Source organism: Mangifera indica, chromosome 6, assembly GCF_011075055.1.
Source record: "Mangifera indica cultivar Alphonso chromosome 6, CATAS_Mindica_2.1, whole genome shotgun sequence".
NCBI classification, from domain to species: domain Eukaryota; kingdom Viridiplantae; phylum Streptophyta; class Magnoliopsida; order Sapindales; family Anacardiaceae; genus Mangifera; species Mangifera indica.
In genome coordinates, this window is record NC_058142.1 from 7,761,437 (window position 1) to 7,782,087 (window position 20,651).

General features: G+C 30.8%; 2 protein-coding genes across 11 annotated transcripts in view; both read left to right on the top strand.

Moving 5' to 3' along the window:
- LOC123218270 overlaps positions 1-20,651 on the top strand; it is a 28,657-nt gene that overhangs the window by 4,055 nt on the left and 3,951 nt on the right. Inside the window, exon 5 of one of the 3 annotated variants that reach the window (XR_006502651.1) lies at positions 5,549-5,850. The exons of 1 other annotated variant lie outside the window; for it this stretch is intronic. The gene's annotated coding sequence lies outside the window, so the exon portion shown is untranslated. Of the gene's footprint in view, positions 1-5,548; positions 5,851-20,651 lie in introns of those variants that run through there. One more of the 3 variants, XR_006502654.1, reaches the window with a different exon arrangement.
- On the top strand, positions 12,631-18,264 carry LOC123218265 (putative disease resistance protein RGA3). Of its 8 annotated transcripts, none has more exons than XM_044639572.1 (7): positions 12,631-15,770; positions 15,881-16,034; positions 16,223-16,401; positions 17,084-17,229; positions 17,378-17,529; positions 17,937-17,977; positions 18,074-18,264. In XM_044639572.1, the coding sequence occupies exon 1, from the start codon at positions 12,868-12,870 to the stop codon at positions 15,697-15,699; it is 2,832 nt and encodes a 943-aa protein (XP_044495507.1). In that variant the 5' UTR covers positions 12,631-12,867; the 3' UTR covers positions 15,700-15,770; positions 15,881-16,034; positions 16,223-16,401; positions 17,084-17,229; positions 17,378-17,529; positions 17,937-17,977; positions 18,074-18,264. The 8 variants fall into 8 exon arrangements, with proteins under 8 accessions (XP_044495507.1, XP_044495509.1, XP_044495506.1 ...); XM_044639574.1 differs by having other exon boundaries at positions 17,097-17,229; XM_044639571.1 differs by having other exon boundaries at positions 17,100-17,229.

Below are 20,651 nucleotides of genomic sequence, written 5' to 3' on the forward strand. Positions count from 1 at the left end.
GACCATCACATAGCTTTGGTCCACACCATTTAGGTGTATCTCTACAATATTTATTTATTTTTACTTGAAAACACTATTTTCTTCTACGACTCACTTTTTTTCTTTCAACTCTTTAATCTTTGCTTTCGTGATAAATTTTAAAAATAAGTATTGAGATTTTTTTTCATGATCCTTATCCCATAAGTCAAGGGTGGACCTAGGCCTATGTGAGGGTTGGCCCAAACCCACCCTCAATTTTGAGAAAGTTTAAAGAGAAATGTTTAGACTACTTAAACTCACTTTTAATTGTAAACAACTTTGAACAAAAAAAACTTTAAAATATATTACTAGACCCAATCTCAAATAGGCTTAAACTTAGAATTAAATGATATACTTATATTGATACAAAATAATACTTTAAACCTAGCGTAAAATTGAATTAGACCATCACACAAACACTCATTTAAGTATAAAATTGAATTAGACCATTACATAGCTTTGGTCCACACCATGTAAGTGTATTTCAACCATATTTACTTTCTTTACTCTAAAACACACTTTTTCCTTTATGACTCACTTTTCTTCCTCCAACTCTTTAGTCTTTGCTTTTGTGGTAAGTTTTAAAAGCCAATATTAAAATTTTTCTTCATGGTCCACATCCCATAAGCAAGGGAAAACCTGACCCTGTGTGAGGATTGGCCCAGATCCGCCTTCAAATTAGAGAATGTTTAAAGAATTGGTAGTGTAAAATTGAATAATATTTTTAAATCTAGTGTAAAATTGAATCACGCAAACACCACATTGTATAAAAAACCAAAATTTCATATAAATTAAAAAATGATGTTAAAATATATAATTGATATTTAATTATTCAAATATTTGAATATAATATTTTAATTTGATTTTTTTTATTAGTGTACAATAAAAAATATAGATCTTTAATCTGAATGATTTAGTTTTGATTTATCAATTAGATTTAAAATTATTAAGCCTAAACATTTAACTACTTATTCGGTTAATTTAATTAATTTTTTTGTAAATCTCTATGTATTTTACTTGTATTATAATTGTGATTGAGTTATAAATTTGTGTAGGATATTTTTCAAGAATTATAGGTAATGTAAAAAATTTTGATTATATTATATTTAAGTTAATCCTTAGATCCTTATGTTCCTTTTTTTCCCTCTTGACGGTGAAAAAGTTTCTCCACTCAAAAAATTAACTACATTATTATATTATTTCTTTTGTTCAAGAATTGGTAGTTTTTATTTTTAAAATTTTCACTATTTATTGATAGACAATAATAGACAAGAATTGGTGCTTTGCTTTCTTTCAAGAGATCACAAAAACCATCCAATTCCCTCATTTTTCACATTTTTTCCTTTTCTAAATGCATTATTACATGTTTCCATAATTATTTAAACAAATAATTTTATGGGCACAATTTACATATAAATAATGATATAATATTATATGATTAGATATTAAATTATTTTTAATTTTTAATTATTTAATCGTTTAATGATATGTCATTATTTATATATAAAATTATACATAAAAATTATTCATATAACATAACTCATATTTAAGAGTCAAGTTAAATATAACTATTTTAAGTAGTATTTTAAATATACAAAATGAATTTATAAATGATATATTATTATATGATTAAGTATTATTATTTATTAATTTAAAATATATAATTATATAATAACACATAATTTATGTATCTATTATGTGCACTCAAAATATATACATATAAATTTATTATACTATATAATATTCATAGTATAGGTGGATTCAAAAGAGTTAAATTTGAATTTGGGTCGAATATAAGTTTGATTCAATTCGAAAAAATCAAGTTTGAGTTTGATTATAATATTGAACTGAGTTTGACTAAAACAATTAAAATGATATTATTTTGGTATATGTTAATTAAAACAATATTGTTTTAATCAAACAATCCGTAAGCTTGAGATTGAGTTCGATCTTGACAATACAAAACCTCTCAAATTCAAGTTCAAAGTCAGATAAACCAAACTCAATCAAATCCTTCCTCGCCTCTCACACACAACCCTACAAATGTCACAAGAATATCAACTTAAATATTTTTTTTTTTTTAGTTCTCAGCACATTTATATATATATATTCTATATGTTTGGCTTATATATTCGACATGAAAGGTTAGTTATCAATTTAAATGTTGTTAAGATGACACATTTAAATTATACTTCAATTAATAAATTTTTAGTCACAATGTGAATGTCCTCAAATTAGTTTTGTTTGGGTTTTTCTTAAATACTATTATATTCAATATTTTTAAAATCAGATCGAATCAAATAAGTTAATTGAAAACTGATATATGATTTGATCCAATTTTCACTAAAAACTAATTTAACCAAGTCTTATTGTCCTAACCTGAATTTTAATTTTAATTTTATTTTTTGACCTTTTTTTTTTTTACATGAATTGACATTTATGTATCAAAAAAGCAAATATACTTTGTTGTTATTGATAAGAATAACACTTATACAATTGAATTTTAATTTTAGGTATACAATTATATACACACTTATATATGTCATCATATATATGAATATTATTTTATTGTTAATTTAAAATCATTTAATTATATGGTGATATATAAGTACGTATATATTTGTATACCTAAAATAGATACAAATAATTTTATTATTACTAAATAAATTTATTATAATTTGATAATAAATTAAAATCGACTAATTAAATTGCCCAAACTATAAATTATGAGATAATTGATTTGATAATCGATCTTATTTTTAAAAACATAGATTATATTTACTTCAAAAATATTGATTCAATCTAGACTGGATGAGTGGAAACAGTGTAATATCAAGATGTTAAAATGGCTTAGATTTCCTGCAGTGGCAATTAAGGTAGGCATGTTTCTAAAAAACATTCTAGACTTTAAATTGGGTATGAAAGAAAATGACAAATAAAAGAAATAAGTTTTGTTTTTCACTTTTTAGTTCAGAAATTTTTTCAGAAATTTAAATTTTGAATGTGCGAATAATATTGTTAGTGAAGTCTTATTCATTTTGATGTCAAATTCTGAAATGAGTTTGTCAAATTGACTTTCAAAATGTTGTCACATCAATTAGTGGGAGTAGCAAATTTTGAGTTGGACAAGCTTTTGACTATATAAATTTAATTTGGCCAAACGACTATTTCCCACCCAAGGTTTGATGTTTTCTCAAAAGTCCCCCCTTTAACTATGGAAACACCAAACACCCACCCATGGCCGGTTAGATTTAACCAAACTCTAACGGTGGTAGGGGTAAAATCATCATTTTTGCTATAATATTAAAAATAAACTAAAATAGAATCTAATTTTTCCCCCCTAAACTTTAAAAACTAAAATTTTCCCCCAGCCTAAGTTTTAAAAAATGGCAGTTTCACCTTAGGGTTTGATTTTGAAATCTCCGACGACCGTTTCGGCTCCATTGTCGACGGCCTCTCCCTCCCGAAGCGACCTCTCATTCGCCGGCGTCGGCTTGGCCTTGGGAGACGAAGAACTTCTCGTCTTCGTCTGGGGAGACGAAGAACTTTGTCTTCCCCGACGAAGTTCTTCGTCTCCCAAGGCCAAGCCGACGCCGATTGATCCTCCAAATGGGAGGAAAACATTCGCCGGAAGGAGAAGTTGCTTCGGGAGGGAGAGACCGTCGACAATGGAGCCGAAACGGTCGTCGGAGATTTCAAAACCAAACCCTAGGGTGAAACTACCATTTTTTAAAACTTAAGCTGGGGGAAATTTTAGTTTTTAAAGTTTAGGGGGGCAAAAGGAGATAAAATTTTCAGGCGTTAGAGTTTGGTTAAATCTAACCGGTCATGGGTAGGTGTTTGGTGTTTCTATAGTTAAAGGGGGGACTTTTGAGAAAACATCAAACCTTGGGTGGGAAATAGTCGTTTGGCCATTTATTTTTGGATAAAGTGGGGAAGAAAAATCAAATTGGTTGTTTATAATATGTAAAATTATAAAAATGATAGTGTCATATGTATAATTTTATATATAATTAAATAATTAAAAATTAAAGATAAAATAACATTTAATAACATAATAATATATCGTTATTTATATATAAAATTATATATAAAAGTTGCATATATAATTTTATTGTTAGTTGAATTACATTTATTAGGGAATCAGAAATCATGTTAGTGATCAACTTTTAAAAGTTATTTCACAGAATCATGGATTATGATTTAGTGATCAAGCAACACGTAATGACTAACAATCTATAAAGAGTGACTTCAAGTTCAGAGGATTAAACAATCTTAAAAGTTACATTGAAAAAGTTGGGAGCACAATTTCCACGATGATTCAACAAAACGCATCGTTTTCCTATAATTAAAAGTCTATTTTCTTATAATTCAAAAATAAAGTGGCAAGAGTACATTTATTATTCCTTATGTTTTAAAAATCATTACATTACCAATATTCTTAATTATTGTATTAATTTAAATTTATTTCTTTTTCTATAAAAATAGGATAATCAAAGGGAAAATGAGGACAACTTCTTCTGTAATTTATTTCATACATTTTAATAATTATCATGTAAATAACCATTTAGATCTAATTGGGCCATATAGATCAATATTTTAATTCTAAGACTCGACATCTAAGTTACATTGAAGGAGAGCTAGTTCTTTGTAGAATTATGATGAACACATAAGTTTAGAATTATTGACGATTTGAACCTAATTGGGAAGATAGATAACAAAAGTGTTACGCTCTAAAATTTACCTCTGAAAACAATTGGATAAAACAACAATTTTGCAAGCATGGAAAGCATAACACTTTAGAAAACACTACCACCAAGGATAGTCTCCATGATGACTCGAGCTTTAGGAAATCATAGAAATGTTTATTTGATTTGAATAATGTTTTATTACTAAAAATAAAATATTATCACAAAGATAAATTATCTAAAAAATTACAGGATATAAAATATTATTATATTAGATAAAAATTATTAAGTATAAATTATTATTATATTTGATTTGATGTAATAAAATATTACTAATATGTTATTTTACTTAAATTTTCTTGAATACAATTATTCTAAAATATTATTTATTATATTAATTGAAAATAAAAATATTATTGTCCTAAACAATTAATAAATAAATATAAATATATAAGTAAATAAAAATTATTTTAGTAATCTTTTAATATTTAAGGTGGAGTTAATAATAAACATATATTTTATATTATTTATCACATCATCATTAATAATAAAAGAGTATCGAAATATCTTGTATTAGTTTTTTATGAGAGATTTTTGTCCTTACATTTAGGTTGATTACTGGCAATAAAATGTTATTCTCATCATCTTTTTCTTCTTTTGAGTCATTCATTTTAACCTCCATGGAAGACTTTTCCCATTTTTTGGCAATCTTTTGTATTTCTCTTTAAGATAAGAATACTTAATATTAGGATTTTCATACCAAAAAGTGTAAAAGGCCTTGTCAGCCATGACGAATGCTTTATTAAGATTAACATTCTTGAGGTCATCTTGTCCTTGTTTAGGTCCCTTTGCTGCTTTCAAAGTTTTCTTGAATTGTACGAACTCCAGTTGAAGAAGATCCATGAACCTTCTGTGTTCCAAGCAAAGATTGTCAATACTTGCTCTATAGCTTTGGTCCACACCATGTAAGCTATCTCAACAATATCTACTTTCTTTAACACACTCAAGTCACACTTCTTCTTTAAACTATTTAATCTTTGCTTTTTCGTAGGACGTTTTAAAAGCCTTAAAAATATGATTTTTTTTCCTTGTCTCATTTTTATTCCTCTAAGGGACCTAGGCCCATGTAAGAGTTAGTCAGGCCCGCTCTCAAATTTAAGAAAATTTAAATAAAAATGTTTAGGTGCATCCTAAAAAAATAAAAAAAATGAGTTACTTAGACTCACTCTTAATTGTAAACAACTTTGAAAAAAAAATTTAAGATATGTTTCTAGACCCACCCTCAAATGAGTGTAAAATTATAATTAAATTATATATTTGTATTGTCGCAAAATAATACCCAAAACCTAGTGCAAAATTAAATTATACAATCACTCAAACACTCATTTAATTGTAAAATTGAATTAGACCATCACATAGCTTTAGTCCACACCATTTAGGTTTATCTCTACAATATTTATTTTTTTACATCTAAAATACACTTTTTCGTCTACGACTCACTTTTTTTCCTCTAACTCTTTAATCTTTGTTTTTGTAATAAGTTTTAAAAATAATTATTGAGATTTTTCTTTATGATTCTCATCCTATAAGTCAAGGGTGGACCTAGCCCTATGTGAGGATTGGCCTAGACCCACCCTCAATTTTGAGAAAGTTTAAAGAGAAATGTTTAGACCCACTTTGGTAAAAAAATAAAAATGAGTTACTTAAACTCACTTTTAATTGTAAACAACTTTGAACAAAAAAAAAAAATTTAAAATATATTACTAGACCCACTCTCAAATAGGCCTAAAATTAGAATTAAATGATATACTTGTATTGATACAAAATAATACTCTAAATCTAATGTAAAATTGAATTAAATCATCACACAAACACTCATTTAAGTGTAAAATTGAATTAGACCATTACATAGCTTTGATCTACGACTCACTTATCTTCCTCCAACTCTTTAGTTTTTGCTTTTGTGGTATGTTTTAAAAGCCCATATTAAAATTTTCCTTTATGGTCCTCATCCCATAAGCAAGGGCAAACCTGACCCTATGTGAGGATTGGCCCAGATCCACCTTCAAATTAGAGCATATTTAAAAGAAAAATATTTAGACCCACTCTGAAAATTTTTTTTAAATGAGTTACTTAAGTTCACTCTTAATTGTAAACAATTTTAAACAAACAAAAAAAAAAAGATATATTATTCGACTTACCTTCAAATAGACCTAAAATTAAAAAATTAATTGTAAACTATTTTGAACTAAAAAAAACTTTAAGATATGTTATTAAACCCACCAGCCAATGGACCTAAAATTATAATTAAATGATATATTTGTATTGATATAATAATATTTTTAAATCTAGTGTAAAATTGAATCACACAAACACCATATTGTATAAAAAACCAAAATTTTATATAAATTGAAATCAAGAAATTAATTTCATAAACAAGATTTTTTACTTCGTACCGTCAGCTTGATTTTGGCAACCACCTCACAATTTTATTTCCAAATACATGGTTTTAATTTTTTTGAAAAATGATGTTAAAATATATAATTGATATTTAATTATTCAAATTTTTGAATATAATATTTTAACTTGATTTTTTTTTATCAATGTACAATAAAAAGTATAGATCTTTAATTTGAATAGTTAAGTTTTGATTTATCAGATAGATTTAAAATTATAAAACCTAAATATTTGACTACTTATTCGGGCAATTTAAATCAATTTTTTTGTAAGTCTGTATGTATTTTACTTATATTATAATTGTGATTGAGTTATAAATTTGTGCAAAATAATTTTCAAGAATTATAGCTAATGTAAATGCATTTGATTATATTATATTTAAGTTAATCACTAGATCCCCATGTTTTTTTTTTTTTTTTAACTCTCTTGATAGTGAAAAGGTTTTTCCACTCAAAAAATTAATTATGTTATGATATTATTTCTTTTGCTCAAGAATTGGTAGTTTTTATTTTTTAAATTTTCACTATTTATTGACAGACAATAATAAAGTTGTAGAGATAGAGGTGAATCTAAACTGAGTCATTTTGCTCTTAAAAGCTAACACAATTTGATTCAACTTAGTTCGAATTTTTTAATTGGAATTCAAACCGAAAAGTTTGATTTGTTTTTTTGAAAGCAAGCCAAACTTGAGCTAAAAGATATTCAACTTAATTCGGTTTGAGTTCAATACAAATTTATAGTTCGAATTAGTGATTCAAATTTGTAACTTGATTCAATTCAAATTCATAGCTTGAGTCGATAGTTCAAATGTATGACTTAGTTCAACTTGAATTTATATTTAGAATCAGTAGTTTTGTTTATTATTTAAGTAAAACAACATTGTTTTATCAATGTGTCATAAATTCAAACCATCAATTCAAATAAAACCAAACTATAAATTTGAACCACCGATTCAAATTAAACTATTTTTTATTTGAATTGAACTTGAAGCCAAAGATATTTAAACTTAATTCAGCTTATATCCACCTTTACACCGGAGGGCTTTCTGCCAGTAGTCATAGGTGATTCTAAAGCTTGCTTGTAGAGCTAATATATTTGAGCTAGACCTAGCCACAAGCCGGTTTTGGCCCTTGAACCGGACTGAAACCGGCTTGTATGAAACCAGAACCGGAACCGGTAAACCCGAAACTGGAGTGAACCAGAATCGAAACTGGATTTTGACGGTTCGGTTCCGATTAACCTAAATTGGAACCGTAGAACCGCCAGTTCACACCGGTTTATGAACCGATATATAAACCGGTGGTTTACTGTACTAAACCGAAAATTTTTGAATTTTTAGAATTTTTTTAAAATTTATTTAAATAGCCAACGGTTCCCTGCACAGGGAATCGTTGGCTTGCAGCAAAAGAAGAAATTGCAGGGGACCCGGTCCCCTACAAATTTTCAGAGGTCCCCTGCAATTTTTTAAATTACAATTTACCCCCCTATTTTTTAATTTTTTCAAAAAAGTTTTTTCTATATATATACCAATTCAAATTTCATTCTCTCAAATTTCAATCTCTCTACTAGTCTCACTCTCAATCCTTCAAACTCTCATTCTCATTCTTTCAACTCTTAATACTCTCTCAATCTTTCAATTCAATCAAATTCTCTTAAATTTAATTAAATTCTTTCTTAATTTTTTATTAATTCTAATTTCTATTTTTATTATACAATTCATAATTAATTATAAAATTTATTTCTATAATTAATTTTATTTATTATTTTTGTATTATCTTTCCTAATTAATTATATAATTTATTTATATAATTAATTTTATTTACTTTTTTATTATCTTTTATAATTAATCAAATAATTTATTTATATAATTAATTTATTTATTATAAAAAAATGGCAAGCAATGGAAATTCTTCTGGTAATAGGAGATTTGGTCAATATTCACATATATCAAATGTGAATAAAAATCAACTTATAGACCTCAAGAAGATACGTAGGAAGCTTAATTGAAAAATTAATCCAAGCCTTTCTTTTAATTTTCAATTATTGTAATTAATAATTTAAAATTTAAATCAAGATCATGTATTAGAATTGACGGTTCAATATTGGTTTCGAACCGAAACCATCAGTTCTGAACTGGGGCCATGAACCGGAATCATTGATTTCGAACCTTGGACAAACCATCCTATTACGGTTTCGGTTCAGGGTCTTTTTGTTTTCGAATCGTGAGCTGACGATTTCGAACCGAAACCGACGGTTCATGAACCGTCGTCAGGTCTAATTTGAGCAAATGTTTATGTGAGAAAGGGTAAAGATTAGACAAAATCTCAAAAACAGTGAAAATAGGTTACTTGGCAGGCCATCGCGATGATCAATTTCAATGGTTTTGTAGGCTTCAATACACAAACAAGGAAGTAATAGTCTTTTTACATAATTTGTTTATTTAAAATATTATTTTTAAAATAATAATTTTAAAAATAAAATATAAAGATAAAATAATTATTTCACTCTTTAATACTGTCATTTTATTAATAAAATTTAATTTTAGATAAAAAAAATATTAATTACATTTGATTTTGAATAAAAAATATTATTTATACCAATTAAGGCTGAAAAAAAGGTAAGACTATACTTTGAGAGAAAAAATGTAATTCACTATTAAATAAATTAAGGGAAACTTAGTAGCCTCTAGAGTATTTGTCATTATATTTAATTATATTAAAAATTAAAAAATATAAAATTCATTTTTCCTTTAAAATTTTAAAACTAACAATTTTATTTTTATTTAAAATTTTTTAATTTTAAAAATTTATATTTTTCCCTCAAACTTAGAGTTTTTTTAATCCATTCACCCTCTTTCTCTCTCTCCATCCTAAACCGTTAACCAACACATAGAAAGAGATGTGGAAACACTGGCAGCTGCTGGAGATCTCTTCTTTTAATTTTGTTCGTTCTTCTTGGAAGGGAGGTTGCATGGCTGTATTGTAGGAAAAATTTTCTGGATTCTTGTTAGAAGAGTCTAAAGAGGCGGCGCTTTATTTAATAGTGTTCACATTTGCTTTCGGGAATCTGCTTTTCTTAATTTTCTGCAATTGGTTGCTTCACACTCATTCTTCATTATCCTGCTTTATTAAAGACCTTGCTTTATAAAAACACAAATTAAAGCAACCAATAAATTGTAAAAGGGGCTGCAATTATTTTGCTTTCAGGAATCTGCTTTTCTTGATTTTCTGCAATTATTTGCTTTACACTCATACCTAAGAATCTTTTTTTATACAATAAAACTATGTATATCTATTTTAGGAACACAAATATATACACATTTATATATATTATCATATAATTGAATGATTTTTAATTAAGAATAAAACAATAACTAATCATATGATGACACATATGAGTATGTATATATTTGTGTATCTAAAATAGATACACATAATATTACTTTTTTTTATAAGATACAAAGTAAAGCAAGTCAGATTGTCAAAGGGACAACAATTATGATTTTGCTTTAAAGAAACTTTTGGTAAACGAAAGGAAGGACAACCAACTAGAATAGATAAGGAAAATGCTTTATCACCATTCGCCCAATAGCAAGGTTTCACGTTGCCCAATAGTTAAAAAAATAATATTATATAAATAAATAATAATTTTTTTATTATATAATTAAATAATTAAAAATTAAAAATAAAATAATATTTAATTATATCATAATATATAATTATTTGTGCATAGGGCTGGATTCGAGCCGAGCCGAGCTCGGCTCGCAGCCAGCTCGGGCTCGGCTCGGCTTTTTGAGGGCCGGCTCGAGTTCGGCTCGAGCCAAATTCGGCTCGAGTTCGGCTCGTTTTCAGTTCAGCTCGGCTCGTTTTTTATATCAAAACGACACCGTTTTGTATATATATAAAAATCAAAACGACGTCGTTTTGTATAAAAAAATTTTTAAAAAAATATACCGAGCCAACCCGAGCCAGCTCGGGCTCGGCTCGAGCTCGATCGAGCCGAGCTGAGCCCGGCTCGTTTCGGGCTCGAACCGAGCCGAGCCGAGCTCGAGCCCGAGCTGGCTCGGCTCGAATCCAGCCCTATTTGTGCATAAAATAATATAAAGAGTGCTTGGACTCTTAATTTACGTATCACTTTATTTTGGGAAATTGAGTTCTTACTACTTTTATCTTAAGCCCAAAAAATTATGTCCGACCACAGGAATGTTGAAACAACAAAATTTCACGTGTTAAGTCTATAAAATCCAAAAAACTCACATGTTATCTATTTTTATTTGTGTTTTTGTTAACTTTTAAATAAATTATTGATTTACCGTTTTCTAATTTAATGATAAAAACACCCATTTAAATTAAGGCCAAAGAACTATTTCTTACCCAAGTTTAGATGTGTTCTCAAAGTCAAATTTGTAGGATTTGAAAAGTTAAAAGTCTCATTCATTTATTCATTTAAAATCTTAATTATATTTAGGGATAAAATTATTATTTAATAAAAAATTTTAAAAAACTTCATCTTAATTTAATGATAAAAATTGTTATTTAATAAGCTAAAAGTCTTCATCTTGGACAAAGATGATGTCTTCGTCCAATAACAAGACGATCGTCAGAGGTCTCGACCGATGGTAGTCTTCATCCAAAATGAAGTTCTTTGTCTTCCACAGCTCCTTCGATGCCGATCAAAAGTCTAAATGGGAGGAAAGAGACTGTTGAAGAGAGATGATGCTTTGGGAGGGAGAGGTCGCGGGCAATAGAGCTGCAGATGACACTAGAGATTTTAAAACAAAATCCTATGGTGAAACTATCATTTTTTAAAACTTAGACTGGGGAAAACTTTTAGTTTTTAAAGTTTAGGAGGGCAAAAAAAGATAAAATTTCAAGAAGTTAGGGTTTTGTTAATTTTAATTACTTATGGGTGGATATTTGATATTATCAAAGGTAAAAAGGGGAAACTTGACATTGTAGCATGCCTTGGGTGGGAAATAGTCCTTTGGCCATTTTTTATTTGAAAAGTTGGCAGCCTACCAACCTTTTGGAGTATACAAATTTTTTGAAAGAAAATTTTTTAGTTGGCCACGTGGGATAGAGGTGTACCAAACGTTTTTGTACCAAACTTCTTTGAAAGAAACTAATATCAAGTTTTCTATCAAGCCTTGGGTGGGATATAGGTGTACCAAACTTTTTTGAAAGAAAATTGAGTTGGCCACGTGGGCCAACCAACTTTTATATATACAAATTTTTTTTATAATGGTTGGCCGGGTGAGCCAACTAACTTTTTTTTTTTATAAAATTGGTTAGCCGGTTTGTCAATAACTTGGCTAATCAATTTTCAAAAATTTAAAATTTGATTAAAATTGCTTGATGGAAATCACTGTCACACTTTAACTAAGAAGGGTTTAATGGAAATCACTTTTCTCTTATATAGTCTGTATTCAAGAAATAAGAATCTAATAAAAAACACCCTTCTGTTTTGCATGTGAATGACAAAGGTAATTCTAAAATTTGGAATTAGTTTTGACTAGTAGTTCTTGAAAATTTGCCTACTTCGATTCTACAAATTTGGCTAACTACAAATACATGATAAAAATGTGACTTTGACTCACTGTTTAGACTTGTGGTGCTCCGCCTGTGTTGACTGATTCAAATAAATTGGCACAAAATAAACAAGAACGCCCATTTCTGTTTTGACCAGTTTCATAACATCTTTCATTATGGCTGAATTTCTTGTGGAGATTGTGTTGGAACAATTTGCTTCAATCACTCTTCAACAGGCAGAAGAAGGGATTAAACTGATTGCAGGTGCTGGCCAAGAAGTTGAAAGGCTTCAAAGCAACTTACGGTCCATTCGAGCTGTGCTTGATGATGCTGAGAACAGACAGGTTCGAGCTCTGCTTGATGATGCTGAGAACAGACAGGCTAAGGACAACGACGTGAGAGATTGGTTAGCCAAGCTTAAAGACGTGTCTTATGACATTGACGATGTGCTGGATGAGTGGAACACGAAGCTTCAGAAATCGAAAATTAAGAAAGCTGAAGCTGCATTTAATCCACTGAAAAAGGTATGTTCCTCCATTCTTCACTATCTCCGTTGTAGGCCTTTGGTTATGCGCTACGACATTGGTGTCAAGATAAAAGATCTTGATAGAAAACTTGGTATTATTGCTATGGAAAAAACGACGTTCAACTTTAGACCAATGAGGGAGGGTAACAAAGAAATAGAGCGACCAATGACAACCTCTGTTGTTGATTTAACACAGGTTTATGGAAGAGAAGATGATAAGAATAAAATTGTAGATTTATTGCTGAGTCAGAGTAGTTGTGCGCAAGACCTCTGCATCATCTCTATAGTAGGGATGGGAGGAATTGGTAAAACAACTCTTGCCAAAGTAGTTTTTAACAATGATAAGGTGAGAACTCATTTTGAGAAAAAAATATGGGTATGCGTTTCTGAGCCTTTTGATGAGCTTAGGATTGCGAAAGCAATTCTTGAATCTCTCACAAATAGCGCACCAAACTTAGATTTGTTAGAAACTGTGGTGCAAAACATACGTCAAAATTTAGAGACAAAGAAGTTTCTTCTTGTCTTAGACGATGTATGGACTGAAGATCCAAAAAATTGGGAAAATTTGAAACTTTCTCTTACATGTGGTTCTCCAGAAAGTAGAATTTTGGTGACCACTCGAAAAGTGGAAGCTGCAAATGCCATAGGAACCACCGAAAATATCTCACTAGGGACACTTCCTGAGGAAAAGTGTTGGTTATTGTTTAGTCGAATTGCTTTTTTTGGAAAAACCATTGAAGAATCTAATGAATTGGTGGAAATTGGTAGGAAACTTGTCCAAAAGTGTAAGGGCTTGCCGCTCGCTGTAAAGACTTTAGCTAGTCTTTTGTATTATAAAAAAACTTTAGATGAATGGCAAAATATCTTAGGCAGTGAAATTTGGGAAATAGAAAGGGTAGAACAAGAGGTTTTTCGACCTCTACTATTAAGTTATTGTGATTTACCCTGTACTTTGAAAAAATGTTTCTTATATTGTGCCATTTTCCCAAAGGATTATGAAATAGATATAAGCAATTTGATTAGGCTATGGATGGCCCATGGTTATGTGAAGTCAAAGCCAAATAAGGATATGGAGTTAGTTGGCAAAGAGTATTTTGAAACCTTATCAATGCGTTCTTTCTTTCAAGATTTTGAAAAAGGACCTCTTGAAATTAGAATAAGGTCTTGCAAAATGCATGATATGGTACATGATTTTGCTCAATTTCTTACCCAAAATGAATGTTATGCAATGGAGGTTGCTAGTGTTGGGGAGCTAAAATTGGACTCTATTAGCGTTAGACATTCAAGGATAAAGATTCAAGAAGGGGCCTCATTTCCTAGCTCCATATATACTAGAAAGACTTTTCTACGTAGCCTTATGGTTGATTGTAATGATGGTGTTAACCCTAAGATAGTTTTGTCCAAATCAGTTGATCAGTTGGCATATTTAAGGTCACTATCTTTGTACAAGTGCTCCATTGAAGAGATTCCTGTAGAAATAAAAGGGTTAATACACTTGAGGTATCTTGATTTGTCAGGAAACGATAAAATAAAAAAATTGCCCGAAACATTGTGTGAGTTACACAATCTACAGACCTTAGACATTAGTGGGTGTCGAGCTCTCAGAAAACTACCTCAAGGGATGGGAAATTTAATTAACATGAGATGTTTGTTGAATTGGGGAACTAGTATAAGTTACATGCCAAAAGGTTTAGAACGATTGACTTGTCTACGAACATTACGATTTGTGATAAGTGACGGCAGTTATGGTAGTAAAGCATGCTCCATTGAATGTCTTAGAAACTTCAAAGGCCTCCAAGATCTTGGTATAAAAGGCTTTGGAAACTTGACAGATGCAGCTAAGGTCAAGGGAATAGAATTAATCGATAAGAAAAACCTGCGTGATTTGATTGTAGACTTTGAGAGGAGTAACAATGCGGGGCATGATTATGAAGAATTTCTTGAAGCGTTGCAACCACCCCCAAATTTAATGGAGCTATCGCTGCGAAATTATAGAGGCAACACTATGTCCCCTAATTGGATGGTGTCATTAAACAGATTGAGAAAGTTATCTTTGGAGGATTGTAGAAACTGTGAGCACTTGCCTCCTCTGGGTAAGTTATCATCCCTTGAAATTCTTTCCATATGGAGAATGATTAGACTGAAAAGAGTGGGTAATGAGTTTTTGGGAATAGAGAATGATACCACATCAGCGTTTTCATCAGTAATTGCTTTTCCAAAATTAAAACATCTACAGTTTATTGGTATGCGTGACTGGGAAGAGTGGAATTACGATTTTACGAAGAGAGGAGACGAAGATATTAAAGTCATGCCATCTCTTGAGACCTTGCAAATTTCAGGCGCCCTCAAATTGAGATCACTGCCTAACCATCTTCGTCAGATGTCAACGTTGGAGAAGATATTTCATTTTTGTCCTCTTCTCGACGAACAGAGAACCGATAACTCATCATCATCTTCAGCAAGCTATCAACTTCAACAATGATGCAGTACATGTGCAAATATACAGACTTTGAATTCTCAAACACCTAGGGATGCCATCAATATAACTCGCAGGTGATTTCCTCTCTTATTTTTTTAATAGTAATTTAATTGTATTCTTTTTAATTTTTGGAATAAAATCAAGTAATATTTAATACTTGTACCATTGCAATTGTAAAAACCAGGAATTTTAAAGCTACATATTCGTACATTGATTTTTCATGGTGGATGTTCACTGGCAAGAAGGATTTTCCTTTTTCTGCAAACACAGCATTGATTTCGCATTTCTGAATTGACAAAACCATGAATTCTCAAGCAGCTATTGCCGCCTTTACTCTGGTAATTTTCTCTTCAAGAAGTAGATAATTTTAGATACATTCTATGTTATGTTAGTGTATAAATGTAAGCAATAAGATAACGTTTGGTAATCTCCAGTTATGTCAAGTGCCTGAGCTTTAAATTTATAGTATCACATTTTCCTCATCAGTTATTAATATCTCCAAATTGACATCTCTCTCTACTATTAGTGGAAACGGAGGAAGCGGAGATTAGAATAATGAGACTCAGGCCTCGCTAAACAATCTTGCTAGCCTCAAATTAAGGTCGCTGACAAATCATCTTGTTATATGGCAACATGGGAGAACAGTATAAGTGGATGTCCAATACTTTCATCAATCTCCACTCAATACTAACCAAGATCTCCCAGGTTCTTTCTCAACTTTGATTCTGCATATGTGCAAAGAGATGACCTTCTGAATTCTCCAAGAGCTACAGTTGCCATCAGTTCACTGATAATTTCTCTCTTCTCATTTTTACTCTATTTTTGTTCTTATTTCACAGTGTAAAAAGTCAAAGTATTGAATGAAATCCTATGCTTTGTCATTTTTAAAACAATTGAAACTTTTATAACCTTAAGGAAAGCATTAAGTGTCTAGGTAAGTATTAAAAAATATCATATTGAATCTAATGCATCAAGATGTCATTCTGATAGCCTAAGCTTGATAATTATCACCATCAAACAATAGCGGTGTAATAGATGAGAAGGTTGAATCATTTATTTGACAGCTGTTATGATTTTGGTTTAATGTTTTTGTTTTGCCTTGTGTTTATGACCTTATTCAACTCACAAATCGCTCAAGATAATTGCTTTAGTACCAATTTGTTGTTGTATTGAACTGACTGAAAGCAAAACAAAAAGAAAGAATTTTTATGAAGCACAAGAATTTTGGGACTGGAAAATTATTAATATTATCTTGATTCATGCATATCCTTAAACACAAAAAATTTTAAATAGAAGAACTAAAAAATGTCTTTAAAAATAAACAACTAACTTCCTAAAGACTTTCCTAGTAGGCTTATTCTTCATTTACATCCTAACAACATCACAGTTTTACATATCAGCAGATCTATCAATAGCTTGCAGTTTCAAGTCACAGAGATGTAATTTTCAAAAATTGTGTTGTTCAACCATTTTTTGGGGCAATCAGATGAAAAATGAAGATATCCTTGTGTGCATGTGGCGCTAGCCAGCAAGGTAGTGTTGCTGTCCTTTCAGATGTTAGGACTGACCTGTTTTAGGAACTTTGCTATTTCTCGGGTTCAAAATTTCAAAGCATGTTATTATTAATCAAGAACAGAAGTTCACATACATATTCTAATTCAATTCCATATGTTTCTTCTAGTTGCAGAACTTAATGGCATAGTATTGTTGATCAAACTGTCTCTTCCACCAACTGGCATAAATAGAACGTTCCAAGAATCTTGAGTCACCACTCTTAAATGTAAGGCTAAGGCCAAACTTATCATCTTCAGATAATGCTGGATATAAAATCAGGTACTCTCCGTTTCCGTCACCACTTGTTCTCTATATTATCATCACTACATACCTGAAAACCACACGCTTTTGTCCATAACATCTTGGTAATCTTTTCATTTCTCACTTCAGCAGTTCTCTCTCCAACTTCTTGTAGTCGTTATGGTTTGAGATGCAAATTCAATATTTTTGCAAATTATTACACATTTTATTTAAGTTTTTAGGTGTTTGATGAATGATGAATATCCGTTGCTAACAAACTTCTGAAACCCCACAATTGAAATTCTCCTTTTCTCCATTTTTTATGGGTTAAATGAAATAGGACTGAAGTTTTAATTTTTCACATGTACTTCTGTTCATTTCTTTTTGTTACCGTTGCATTGACTCCATCCATGTTGTGAATGATAAGAATGTTAATCCTTTCACAGCAGATAAGCATGGAGGTGTTGGAGGCGATCAAATTTCTCAGGTTTGCTCTAGTCTTACCCTATTTGACCCTCTAATTTCAGTTTGCAAAGGCAAATTTCTTTATCATGTTCACATGAATTTTTTGATTTTGTTTCAGATTAAGCTGCAATGCCCAGACGAGTTCTTGATCAGTGTGAGTGGTCACTACAGTGGTTTACGGTAGCAGCCTTGTGATCAGATCACTGACGTTTAAGAGCTACAAGAGAACCTACGTTCATGGAGTTGAAGAAGAGACCCCATTTACTTTCTCAATGGATGGGGGGCTGGTTCTGGGTTTCAAAGGAAGGAGTGGTTGGTATCTTGATGCAGGTGGCTTCCATTTATCCAATAAACAGTCAACAAGACTCCACAAGGTCCAGAAGAAGTTTCAGAAACTTGCAAGCAAGGCTTCAAAATAGTCTGCTACCAAGGAGACTCACAAAATCTCAGATTTAACACACATTATAAGTTGTATTATGAACCAACACTTAAAAGGGTGAACACTTGCATGGAATATATATTTAATTCATTCAGCATATATTTTGAATTTTTAGTTGTATCTCCATTGCTACATTTCTGAATAAAACATAGCTTTATTCAAGAAGCAGCCTCAACTATAAATATGCATGTAACTATTTGTCAATCACAAAACTTGAAATCAAAGTATTTTCATGCATTGGAAAAGAAGAGAATCAAGACATTCCCAAACCACTGCCACTAGAAAATTCAGAAGGTAACAAAGTATAGAAAATATATGAACTGGAGATGATGAAATCGAATATGGAGGCATTTTATATTACAGGCATACTATCAAGCAGAATCCGAAACAGGCTAGAGTACCATATCTTTGTAAGAAAGCATCAACTTTGTGAGCATTCGGACCTCAAGACAGAGTCATATCATGTACACAGTTCATCCACTGTGCTTCCAAGTTCCAAATCCAATGCTGAATCCCAATTCGGTTATTAAAGAAGAATGGAACAAAACTACACAGGGAATCTGCACTAGTTATTTTGTTGATTGATTGATTCTCCGCTATTGTTGACTGATTCAAACAAATTGGCACAAAATAAACAAGAACACCCATTTCTGTTTTGATCAGTTTCATAACATCTTTCATTATGGCTGAATTACTTGTGGAGATGGTGTTGGAACAATTTGCTTCAATCACTCGTCAACAGGCAGAAGAAGGGATTAGGCTGATTGCAGGTGCTGGCCAAGAAGTTGAAAGGCTTCAAAGCAACTTACTGTCCATTCGAGCTGTGCTTGATGATGCTGAGAACAGACAGGCTAAGGAAAACGCCGTGAGAGTTTGGTTATCCAAGCTTAAAGACGTGTCTTATGACATTGACGATGTGCTGCATGAGTGGAACGCGAAGCTTCAGAAATTGAAAATTAAGAAAGCTGAAGCTGCATTTAATCCACTGAAAAAGGTATGTTCCTTCTTTTTTCACTATCTCGGTTGTAGGCCATTGGTCATGCGTTATGACATTGGTGTCAAGATAAAAGATCTTGATGGAAAACTAGATATTATTGCTATGGAAAAAGAGAGGTTCAACTTTAGATCAATGGCGGAGGGTAACAAAGAAATAGAGCAACCAATGACAACCTCTCTTTTTGATTTAGCAGAGGTTTATGGAAGAGATGATGATAAGAATACAATTATAGATTTTTTGCTGAGTCAGAGTAGTTGTGCGCAAGACCTCTGCATCATCTCTATGGTAGGGATGGAAGGAATTGGTAAGACAACTTTTGCCCGATTAGTTTTTAATGATGATAAGGTGAACATCGTTTTGAGAAAAAAATATGGGTATGTTTCTCCGAGCCTTTTGATGAGCTTAGGATTGCAAAGCAATCCTTGAATCTCTTACAAATAATGCACTGAACTTATTTGAGTTAGAAATTGTAGTGCAAAACATACATCAACATTTAGAGGGAAAGAAGTTAGTCGAATTGCATATTTCGGAAAAATCAAGGAAGAATCTAATGAATTGATAGAAATTGGTACGAGACTTGTCCAAAAGTGTAAAAGCTTACCTCTAGTTGTAAAGACTTTAGCAAGTCTTTTGCAACATAAAAGAAAATTTTGATGAGTGACAAAATATCTTAGAAAGTGAAATTTGGGAATTAGAGGAGGTTGAGCGAGAGATTTTTCGTCCATTATTGTTAAGCTACTATGATTTATCCTCTATTTTGAAAAAATGTTTTTCATACTGTGTGATTTTCCCAATGGATTATAAAATAGAGAGAAAACAATTGATTTGGTTATGGATGGCTCAAGGTTATGTGAAGTCAAAACCAAATAAGGATATGGAATTAGTTGCTGCAGAGTATTTTGAAACCTTAGCATTGTGTTCTTTCTTTCAAGATTTTCAGTAAAATGCATATGATATTAACATACGGTCTTGCAAGATACATGATATAGTACATGATTTTGCTCACTTTCTTACCCAAAATGAATGTTATGCAGTAGAGGTTGCCGGTGCTGGGGGGTTAGAATTGGATTCTTCTTATGATAAAGTTAGACCCTCAATGGTAAGGATTCAAGAAGAAGCCTCATTTCCTAGCTCTATTTATACTAGAAATGCTTTTCAACGTAGCCTTGTTGTTGATTGCAATTATGGTACTTACCCTAAGATAGTTTTGTCCAAATTAGTTGATCAGTTGACACGTCAAGGTCATTATCTTCAAATAAA

Coding starts and splice junctions, on each gene's coding strand:
- LOC123218265 (XM_044639572.1), top strand. CDS start 12,868: ATGGCTGAATTTCTTGTGGAGATTGTGTTGGAACAATTTGCTTCAATC.